The sequence below is a fragment of the Triticum dicoccoides genome, chromosome 7B (assembly GCF_002162155.2).
Source record: "Triticum dicoccoides isolate Atlit2015 ecotype Zavitan chromosome 7B, WEW_v2.0, whole genome shotgun sequence".
Taxonomy (NCBI): Eukaryota; Viridiplantae; Streptophyta; class Magnoliopsida; order Poales; family Poaceae; genus Triticum; species Triticum dicoccoides.
In genome coordinates, this window is record NC_041393.1 from 241,412,353 (window position 1) to 241,424,117 (window position 11,765).

Below are 11,765 nucleotides of genomic sequence, written 5' to 3' on the forward strand. Positions count from 1 at the left end.
CGCATAGGAGGGATTGCTGACCACCGCCATCGACGCTCTGCTGCCGATGAAGTTCCTCCTTTGACGCCACCTTTTTTGTGGTTGCGCCGCCGAATTCATGGCCGGCGGTGTGACACCGATGCCGTCTCATGTCTAGGCGTGCGGCGGGGGAGGGCCTACCCATTCCGTTGGTCAAAAGGGAAGGGGGTGGCCGCACCGTCCGCGGACTAAATTTTAGAGGGAGGGGGCAACTTTCAGCGGTCAAAAACTCAAATTAAATAAAGTTTTGGTTATAAGAGATTTACTAGTTGGCTCTTTTGTGTTAAAAACATCATTTTTACTCCTCAAATATGAGTTTTAAGGGGATATTGGTAGAAATGCCCTTGGAAGTTGGAACCCCGGCCAAAAAGGCATAAGCCGACGCCTAGACCAGCGGCACGCTATCCGTCGGAGGAAGCACCGTCGGCTCCGAAGAGGGCGAGCACTGCCGAAATCTGCGCGGCGGTGAGGGGACAGGAGAAGAGGTCCAGGTACTCCTGGAACGTCTCACTTTTTATCGCCATGCGCGAGCCCCAGGCGGCGAATAAGGATCCGCTGCTGCACGCTCATGGAGCCACAACTCAAGCACCTTGGCATGACCGAAGGCTGCCTTGCCAGGACAGGAGCAACCGGGGAGAGAAGCCCCTGCTTTTTTTTTCCTTGTTCTTTTTTTTTTTTAGAACAAGGCGGCAACCCTGCTTGCAGTAGACGCCTGAACACGCGATGAGGAAGGCCCTGCAACTGCAATGCATGGCCCTGTCCATCGAATCCGCCTAGAAACTACGTAAATGTTGCTCGTGGCATCCATTCCTGTACGTGATAGGCAGCATTTTTCCTTTCAAATCCAATCCACATTTACTACTGATTTACGAGCACGCACATAGTACGATGTACCGAGCGGGAATATCACGTCGTCCTACCTGAGTTTATTCGCTTGCCAGCTGAGCTTCCAAGCGTTTAAGCAAACAGAGCAGTTCGTCCTCTGAGATGTGTAATCCAACGTTGGCGTTAGTTACTAAACAGTGTCATGAGTCCTGGCCCATGGTAACCAGTACTCCCTCCATTCCACAATGTAGTGCCTATAGATTTTTGTGAAAGTCAAACTTTGCCATCTTTGACCAAATGTATAGAGAAAACTGTCTACATCTACAATACCAAACATGTACATTCTGAAAATATAACTCACGATGTATCCAATGAGGTGCGTTTGGTATTCTAGATGTACCTACTTTTCTTTTTAAACATGGTCAAAGTTTGTAGTGTTTGACTTTTGTAAAAGTCTATAGGCACTACATTATGGAACAGATGGAGTATGAAAAGGTCAATATCATTACTGCAGATCGTCGGTAGATGTCAATTGATTATTGGTACACGGTGTAAAAATAATAATCCACACGAAGTGAGTTAACATGATTCTTTCTTTTTTTTTTTGCAGGACGGCACAACATCACTCTCCCGATATATAGTCTTTCCGATGGTGTTTGCCAGGATTTACAGGCTTGGTTTACGACCGAATTTGGGCTAGAAGAAAGAGCAACCCGCATGAAATGCACCGGCAGTAGAACAATGCATACCCAGAGTGCCACACATTGTACTTTTAAGTTGGTAGAAAATCAAATCATACTACGGCTTGTCCCAGAGTGGCAGATCAACCAATAATCATCCCAACTGTCTGCGGTCTGCCAAATCCATTAATCTATGGCATTGAACAAATACCGGACAGCTGGGTATTATTATTTTCAGCAACAGTAAGCTGTAGATGAGGGATAGCTGCTGGCTCAAGGCCAGTTCTTCTGCTAAAAATGACAGGCAGCAGCAAATATCAAGTGTGACAACCGACTAAAGCGTATCGAGTAATTCATATTTCCATAAATCACAATGGCACATCTCCATATGTACAATCATCTTTCACCACAGGGCCATCTACCTTCCATGGAAAGATGATGGATATAAGAAGAAGCAACTCCATATACAAAATTACTATGCACCATCTGCAAACACCAACCGGACGGCTTGCGAGATGATAAATAAGACCGGCGCACACTAAAACTAACAACTGGACAAGGGAATAAACCACACCATCATGTTGCGGGATCTCCAGAAGAAGATTAGGTTCCATTCATGCCACGAGCTTCGGACTATCAGCAAGACAAGCTGGGGGCTTATCAGAGCATGGAGCTGAGCAACTCAGACAGCGCCACAGCCTACTCTGTTTGTTTGCTGGGCGCATACTCCTGACGTGAAGGCTGCCTGCAGCAATTATCTGAAGTGCTCCTCTAACAACGCAAGCATGCCTTCGTCACTTGTGGAACGGTCCATTGCATACTGCAATGCTGATCTGCCATCTCGGTCTATGGCATGTGTGTCAGCTCCCCTGCAAAGAAATTGATTGGAAATAATAGGTGAGACATGTCTGTTTTTGGACTTGTGCCGCTCGCCAGATCATCCCTAATAATCTACACTTCGACAAACAAAAAGAACAGTGGAACAGTTCTCATATTGCATCCAATAATCCTAAAACTGGTTTGCATATTAGTTTTAATTTTTCGAAGGATGCGTTAGTTTTCTCTTTCAGGGTACTCTCCAAAACAGGCATCTTTTTTTCGGTTTGCTAGGCCACAATAGACAGAGATTCTTAAGTCCCAAATGTACAAGTTACACTTTTCACTAAAATGAAGTTGCACTTTTCTGAATTGACTGAGACTAGAGAAAAATTCTGCATACGAAAGGCAATGATCCTTTTCACGTTCTTGAGTAAGGTCTAAGAATTGGCCATAACTTATCCACAACTCAGTACACCCTTATTTTATGAAATTGAAACTATAAGCTCCCCTACTATTGTTTCCACACCATGAAGTGCTGCAGGTAACATCAAATTCATTTCCCAGTCCGCAGAAACTACATCCCAGCCCTCACCGGACAACCAGGTGGTCTTCCTAGTTGACAGACAACATATGGAGCAAGATAAAGTGATGAAGTTGTAAGCAGCTACATACCTGGAGAGCAGAAGCTTTGCATGCAGATGTCTTCCTTTCAAAATACAGTGATGAAGGGGCATCCGACCTCTTGAATCAGACACATTTACACTAGCACCATACTGCAAAAGTAATTCAACCATCCCCACATCTGCAACACGGCATGCAAGATGAAGCAAGGAGAAACCCTCATATCTATCATCCAACTCATCTACATGTGAACTTGTGCTGGGAGGAGAAAGCGACTCTCTAGGAGAAACCTTCTCATGTGAATTGCAGTCGAAAAATCTAGGGCTTCCATCAGCTGGTGAAGTTGGCTGCTGTTGTATAAGTGCTTTTCCAAGATTCAGTAACAAACCAGAAGCCATCTGCCCATAAACCAAATTTACATTGGCATGTGATGCCACAATGAGACTGTATACTCCTTTCTTGTCATTTGCAGTTACACTGTCCCACATCTGCTGAGCTATGTGAATCTCATCGATACTATGCCTCCGTACAAATTCCTTGTCAGCATACTGGAACATTTGCACCGTAAAGAGTTCAATATATGACAATACTATACATGAAACTGAAGGATAGATATTGACTTTAAAAAATGCATTCTAAACCAGCTGACAGGCTATATAAATTCTAGTCCATGCATTATAATGCTCACTTAGCTTCATGGGCATATCAAACAAAGATCAATGTTAAGGAACTAATAATGCAATTAAAAAAACTTATCTGCAGATTCATAATTTATGAAACCACAAGCTTTCCTTTTCATTATATATGGAGTTAATGTAGCGCAAAAATCCTGGTGAGTTTACTATTCTACATGGATAGCATCACGGAAGTCAACTTCGATAGTTCACATATAGCATCTGTAGTATAAATGAACTGCATGAAGTGAGTTTACATAACAAATCAAACGTGATGCAGTTTGTAGGCCACGGAAACTAAATAAAAGCACTTGAAGCAACTTTGTCAATGTGGATACAACCTACAGACAATTTTTCTGGAACTCTGAGGATGCAACTGTAAAGAACAACATATTTGCAAGGCCTTAAAATGATCGGTGGATCGCACAAGTACCATCTGGCAACTAATCGTGACGGGCAACAACTGTATTTAGGCTAAGAAATGTTCGAGTTATAAACTACCATGAATCATTTTTACCCAATCATTTTCCCATCGGATATCTGGAGACAACTTTGTCCTCAACACTTATTTGCTAATAATGGGAAAAGTGCAGAGAAGCAATTGCAAAAGGACAACTCGCAAGCACCTTGGCATGAATAAACTTCTCTTTGGCAGAGAAAGGATCTGAGTGTTTAGGCTTGCTGGTGGTTAAGTATTGTGCTGCCTGTGATCCATTAGTACTACAAGACAACAAAGTTGCAAGTTAATTTCTGAAAGCACTAAAAAAAGACTGAAGTTTTGTAAAGAAATTCATATTACCTTGTATTATCAACAGAAGAGCCATTGTTTGATGAAGGTAATGTTTCTTCCCAAACTCTGTTCACAAACATGTTGCCTAATGATTGAAAGAGATTGATTACAGATGGCTCCCAGACTCTGACATCGAGAGTCAGAGACCTTACCTGCAAATATGATGTATTCATTTCGAAGTTATGTCAGTGACCCTAATGATACCATCAAACACAACTTGCTAATTATGTAATCAAATTTGACTGCAAAATATGCATCGAAAATAGGCAGAGTGCAGACAATTGTAGAAGTATAGGTGGCAATGTACACAGTTACACACACATATATAGGGACGCCCAAATAGAAACAATTACTTGTATCATCTTCAAAGAATGGCAGTGTCCTAAAGTTGATTCTCAGCGAGTCTCCTAAAAAGGATGATGCATGCAAGCCACTACATCAATGACTTAAATAACAGTGCATGCTATTTTCTGCCATTGTTGAGAAAGAAAAAGATAAATTTGCTCTATTAAGTCTACTGGTATCACATAAAATACTGCAAATCTATATTCACACCAAAAAGGTATGCTGCCACATTGACTAAATTAAATTTGCATATAAATAATTCAGCATCTGAGAATATCCTTTTAAAAATAGTTAGGAAAAAAGGGCATAACTAAAGGCTTTAGAGATTCCAGGTTAGAATTTGGGTTTATATGTTGGAGTGCAATTTTTTAAATCATATGTGTAAATGATGGCTCGCAAACAAATAGCAGATGCGTAACAGTTGCAGCTATAAGAGTAGTTTCCGGTCACAAAAGCATGTGGGATCATGCACAGGCAAGACACAAGAATGCTGGACTTCAAGTTAAATGGAGATGCGGCAACCAATCTATGTGCAATAAGCATGGATATATAGTAAGTTTTCTTAAATACCTTCGATATATGCACTCCTAGATTTCTGTGTACTCCAGAACACTCTATGCACAGAAGAGCACCGAGGTTTAACGACGCCCAATCAGGTTCCGCAGCACCACAATCGGCACAAATAGTATTACCATCAACCCTCCTAAGCAAGTCAATTGGTTTTTCGGGTTTGATATGGGTCCTGTGATGATGTTGTCCATTTCCAGCATTCTTTTCCAGTGTTAAATCTTCACTTGTGGAAGTTTCCAGTTCCACTGAACTAGTATAGGAGCTACTCTCACTAGCGCTCCGATCATGACCGCAGCTCCTAGGGCTGTGCAGACACTGAAACATAACATCATGATAAATTGAACTGAAGCACATAAATAATCCAACTGGAATCATCTAATCTAGACCATAATAAACCTGTTCTGGGGATTGTGCGTTCAGCAAAGATGCAATGACACCAGTAATTTTTTCGATCCAATCCATCTGATCTAGAGCACTCTCTGCCTGTATAAATATCAGATGATGTCACTAAAGTAGCAAACGTGTATATTCAACATGAAAACAGTATTGTCTGCAATTTTGTGCATCTACCTGCAATGTGTAGATCTTCATGGGTGAAATAATTCTGAAGCAGAACCTCAGATCTGATTGTTCTGCATCGACTTTAATGGTTGATGTCAGCAAATTTACTGTATGCCGTGCAACAGATTTTTCATCATGTATACCATGGTAATGAGAAGAGAACAATCTGCTCAGCAACCCTGAACCATGTTCAGGGGTATTGTTGGTTCTTTGAACTTGAGAAACACCCTGATAAGATCACAAGTGAAAGTTGAGGAAAGGGGCCAAGCTGAATTGTATCATACATGTACAAAATCATGCTGAATGCATGAGGATTTCAAGGGAAATGTTACAAGGGGGACCTACAGCTGGCCTATTAATTTGCTTGCGATAGTAGTACAACATCCCTCGACTATCCAGAACAAAAAACCTTCTTTTCCAGTCACCTCTCAAGTTTGATGATCTCTTTGAGAGGTAACCTTGACGAATGGTCTGAACCTGAAAATCAGTACATCATAATATAAACCCCGTCCATGGAGCTATAAGATCTGCATGTATACATGAATCTTCAATTTCCAGTCGAGAAAAGAAATGTTACCTTGCCTTTTGTGGATGACTGCATCACTGCTTCAATCATTTTATGTGAACTTCTACCGATTGTTTGTATGCCATCTACATTAGGGGAATCATTTAAACCATTCCCAGATGACCGACTATCACGCTCTATCTGCTTTTTGTACTCATGCATCCTCTCTAAAAGAGAAGCTTGTTCCTTGTTTGCCCTCTCTCTTGATTGCTGCGAATAGGCCAGAACCTGCAGGACAATCCAACCACAAGTTAGTGATAAACTGTCTTCTTGACTTCATAATATGAGCAGTTTGCAGATGTAGAATTCAAAAATCAAGTAAACAAGCGAGATAACTGAAAGTAATCAAATGACAGTTACACAAATATATGCCAAAATGGGATTCGTCCTTTACCACTAAGTAGGATGTTGACCTCATCGCAAAAACAAGTGTTGGCCAGCTCTACTGATATTTTAGTTGCAAAATAATGTTTCTAGTGTCCAAAGGTGCACAGAAATACCAGGACATAACCAACTCGATTCAGTGTTGTCATCATGATTTCTCATAACCAACAGCAATACCAGCCTAGATAAGCTACCAATAAGGCACACAGGGCACAAACAAATGGGAGTGCAATGTTGCATCATGAAGATGAATGTGGGAGCACATGTGCCCCATATAGAAGACAAGGCAGAAGGATGGTGAAAGATGCTTCTTTTTACCAATAAGGCACGTGTGCCCCAACAGTAAATTTTATTGAAAGAGCATATAATTACAAGGAGAGAATGATGAATGATGTACTAGAATACTGTGTGTGTGATTGTAGGGCACATATCTGAAACTGCAGGGCTTTGATGCACAGATCTGGTGTGCCGAATGAAAAAAAATATCACACTATTTGTGTGCCAGGATTATGTAACAGCTAAAAATCATTCATATACCAAAAAGACGACCTGAAGGAGAAGACCAGCAAGGGGTATTTTTTATGCGAGACCCAGGCTTTGAACCCAGGTCGGCGACCTCACTACAGGAGGCGTTATCATCGCGCTATCAACACATTCGCAATTCAAACACCAAAACAGACTAGGGAAATTGTATTAAGAAGGGAGGCATGGTTTAATAGTAACCTGATTAATATAGGGTTCCATCTGATGCAATAGTTCATACCCCTGCATGAATGGCAGCAGATAAGATTAACCATTTTGTAGCAAAATATAGCATCGCGAAGAGGGAAAAAAAAGGCACTACTTGTTTAAAATATCGGAGGTGTGAATCCATTGTCGCACTAACAGCCTCCAAAAATTCAAATCTCTTCTTTGCCTCGATATGCGAAATTGCAGTTACCTGAAAATTCAAAGAGGTATAGGAAGCGATGGCATGATATGCATTTAAACATACATATGAACTCACAAGAGCAAAGTTAAGGCCAACAGTTCACATACCAGGTTAAAACGAGCTTGCTCAAATGAAGACCTAGCACTATGGAGCTCCTGGCATAGGCCAAGTGTAAGTCAGAGGGGAAACACTGAATTACCTCTGATCATACAAGATTGACAGAAAGGTATTTACTTCTTCAATGGCAGTTGTTATGTCTGCTCTTGTGCCTTTCTTCAATGATAAGTATTTCTCGCGAATCTAACAAGGCAATTAGCAAGTCAATAACATATTCTCTCAAAAAATTACATAACTAGCAAAGCAAACTACTGCAAAGGTTAAAATATGGCAGAAAATAAAGAAAAGACAGAAAATCAGCCGTAAAATAACAGTAAGGTTAGCTAAGAGAAGTGCATACATAACCATTCCAACATCAATTAATTGACTAGAAACAATCAGAACAAACAAATCAGAAACAGCAAACAGGTATTATTGGCTGATGAAAACTGGAAACTTGTTATATCCAAGACAAATATTGACGGCTTAAAAAAGTCCCAAGAAAATATAAAGAAAACCTTGCATCATTCTGATCACTACAAGGCAAAGGAGAATCAGAATTGCGTTAAGAATACGAAGACATCATAATTATTATCAAAAACATTTCCACAATAGCTTTAGAAACACACACTTCATTTTCCCTCTTTTTTTCACATTTTCGGGTAATAGATATATTGATTAACTGACCTGGTCATACACGAGGCTAGCCTTGTCAAAACGCTTCCTGGCATCCTGGTTAAATTTATGAAGCAGGAAATTATTTCAACAAATAGTTCTTGGTACAAACTTCTAAGATTCAGTGTTAGCAGAAAACAATAATGGTACCTTAACGTCATGCAAATCAACATCTACAAAGTTTAGCAATCTGTCATTTAGCATATGCTCAACCTGCCAGGAAACTGAATCAGAAATATACCACCTTAGGTACACAAAGTATGTTTGACCATGAAATGAGAGCGTTTGTATTTTCACTAATGTAGCATCAAATTTTGATATGGATTTCCAAACAAAGCATTATACATAGAAGCTTGTAATGGTTCTTGGGGGAACAAGTTCTAACATCAAAGTCATGTAAGATGAGTAGTTCTTTTCCATTAACATCATCAAGTGCATGTTGACCAAGTGATCCCTGTTTCTTTTTTTGGTAGCAATAAGGTATTATAAGTGCAGCTTATGCTGTTCACTGACCAAAACATCATAAGTATTGGAGAAAGACATCAGGCCAGCAATGTAACATCACACAAAATGAGCAGCCAATTTAAACCAAAATTCTAGTCAATTTGATAAGCAATGCATGCAGAATTGAAGAGTGAACATAATGCATTGCTTTCAAACAATGCTTATATAATACAAAAAAAGATGTGGTACCTGGGAGCGCAGGACTTCCTTATACGTTCCTATTTCTCTCAGGGCAATTGTAAATTTGTTCATGACAGGTCCTGTAAAGGAGATGAATTGTGTATTCTTAGTCAAGGGAATGTCTAAACTCAACTTCTCTCAGCCCCTATATGAGGCAAAGTTTTAAATAGCCGGCTATAGCCACGCTATAACGGTTTGAGCAGGGTGCCGCCAAATGGTATTCATGTATAATTGTCCGGTATAGTACAAAATTGCGGGCTATAGCCGTGCTATAGCTGTTTGAGCAGGGTGCCTTTGTTTAAAACTATGATATGCGGAGAGATATGCAACCACAGAATTCCAGATAAGCATTGTGTGGCCTCCTTATTCAATTTTCATTCTATCAATCATAAGGGCTTAGTTAGAACATGCTCAATTTGATACTCTCTTTGTAAAGTCAGAACTTAAATAAAATGTAAAATAAATACCACGTAGATAGAAAGAAAGGATGGCATGAGTGATAAAGACAAGAAATTGAGAGCATACAGAGAAATTTCAAAAGCAATGAAGAAAACAAAGCATAAGTGAGTGACGTTGATGAAGAAGTTTTCTCACTCATATACGCAGCTCATTCAGTATGAAGCAAAACATATCTTCAAGTACGATCTTTTTTAATAGAATAAATGACATGATTAAAGATATCAAGAGAATAACATGACTCACCGCCGAAAGCAACACTGATTGGATCATTGTGGCCTCCTCCAAATGTCTCAAGTGCACTTGCAAATGCAATATCTCCATCATAGGCTTCACCTAGCCCTTCACTGAAACAAATCACAGGTGTGTGTATTAATTTATCTACATCTGGCACAGGCTGGGGTTAAATGGGTTTAGATAGCAGCTTTATGTTATGGGGATAGTGAATTATAGTTGAAGACTTGCAGTGCTCAACCATACATGTGTCAGGTAGAGTGAACAAAAAAATGAATGAGCTCCAAATGAAAACTCACGTATACTTGCGGCAACCTTTATGAAACTTCAAGCACCTCTCTCTTAGTACTTCAGCACTTTCTTCAAGTGATTGTATCTGTTTGTCGAAAGGTCAAGAGAAGATAACGGTTGGTCGTGAATCAAGGGAAGTCAAAAGAGAGAGCGAGGTTTCGTTCATGAATGAGTAAAATTCATTCGTGAATGTGGTAAGTAAAACAACCAATAAGGCATTGGGGCATCCAGCACTCGACCTTTCATATCGATCACTTGGACCCAACGTCAAAAACATAAGCAGTTCTTACTACAAATTTCTAACGAACTGGAGGACAATCAGATCTGTGCATTTCTTTGGGGCAAAGATTTTGTTATATGCCAAAAGTATTTCGGATGTTTCTTAATACATTAACTAAATGGTAGAATATATTTATTCTTCCAATGGATTCAACAAAACTACTATAGGAAGTGGTATGGGTATATGTCAAACTAGCAAACTTTATGGGCTGACATAGACTGCACGCCTGGGAAGTAAACAAAAAACAATAAATTACAGTTATTGTTAATCTAATGATGAAATGCAATTTTCCAAATAAAAGCCGCAGCTCCACCAACAAAATCGCAACCGCGCCAAACTAGAGCCCGTCAAACTAGAGCCATATGTACTACTGAACAATCCGCAGATCAATCCTCTAGAAGTTAGGCTAACCCGAAACCATCCCCTACAGAAAAAAGAAACTGATAAACGACCTTGGAAATTCGACACAGAACAGTGAAATCGGCACACACACACACACATGCGCCAACCTGATAATCCAAACCAAATTTCCGTGCGATGAAGTAAATTTGCTTGCCCGATAGCATCAGAACGATGTCTAAGACCCACGCGCTCCACGAAATTATTCTAAGCACATGGCCGCGCATATTAAAATCAGTGAGATGCGGCGATAGAAACACACGCAGCAAAACGAGCGTCACGCGACAATACAGACATGCAGAAGCCAAATCACGGGCAAGAGAATAACTTTACTCGCGCATTCACAATAAACTGAAGGGGAAAAAACACGAAGGCCAGCACCACTCCAACAACTCAATCAAGTCAAAGATAAAGCAGGCATTCCCCCGACCCGTTCGCAGCAACGCCGAGCTGCCAATGGCATAGACATGAAACTCTCGGAGGACACACGCCACCCGGACATCCCAGAGAACGAGATCCACCCAGCCCAGCTCACCTGCGTCCGGAACATGGGCGAGTCATCGAGCCTGGCGAAATACATGGCTGCCGGCCTGCCTGCATGCAACCGCCGCTGCCGCCGTTCCCCGCCGTCCGAGCACCTCCTAGCTCCTCATCCACGCCGCCAATGCCGCTGCCTCGAACCCTAGCCTGAGCTCGGCCCTGTCGTGCGCACGCCCACCTCCTCGTAGCCGCGCCCGCCTGGCCACCGCCGGGAGCCGCCGCCGCGTCGACGCCAGGGGGGAGGAAAGAGGAGGGGAGGGGAGCGCGTGCGCCGCGAGAGTAGCCGGGATTAGCGAAATGGCGGCGATTTGGGTGGGGGGGAGAGGG

General features: G+C 41.4%; 1 protein-coding gene across 1 annotated transcript; it reads right to left on the reverse strand.

Moving 5' to 3' along the window:
- Positions 1-1,840: 1,840 nt before the first annotated feature.
- LOC119337134 (ADP-ribosylation factor GTPase-activating protein AGD3-like) lies at positions 1,841-11,759 on the reverse strand. The gene is made up of 19 exons (XM_037609242.1): positions 11,434-11,759; positions 10,228-10,304; positions 9,941-10,041; positions 9,248-9,318; positions 8,705-8,767; positions 8,567-8,611; positions 8,018-8,083; positions 7,891-7,938; positions 7,697-7,792; positions 7,576-7,617; positions 6,481-6,696; positions 6,249-6,380; positions 5,913-6,131; positions 5,739-5,825; positions 5,343-5,657; positions 4,437-4,579; positions 4,264-4,357; positions 3,015-3,511; positions 1,841-2,392 (listed from the first exon to the last, which is right to left on the reverse strand). The coding sequence occupies exons 1-19, from the start codon at positions 11,476-11,478 to the stop codon at positions 2,278-2,280; spliced, it is 2,472 nt and encodes an 823-aa protein (XP_037465139.1). The 5' UTR covers positions 11,479-11,759; the 3' UTR covers positions 1,841-2,277.
- Positions 11,760-11,765: the final 6 nt, after the last annotated feature.

Excerpts from the sequence above, each read along its gene's own strand:
- LOC119337134 (XM_037609242.1), bottom strand. The coding sequence starts at position 11,478 with ATGTATTTCGCCAGGCTCGATGACTCGCCCATGTTCCGGACGCAG. Across the intron at positions 6,697-7,575 it reads TGGAACCCTATATTAATCAG|GTTCTGGCCTATTCGCAGCA; the intron begins GTTACTATTAAA and ends ATTGTCCTGCAG. Across the intron at positions 2,393-3,014 it reads GCAAAGCTTCTGCTCTCCAG|GGGAGCTGACACACATGCCA; the intron begins GTATGTAGCTGC and ends ATTTCTTTGCAG.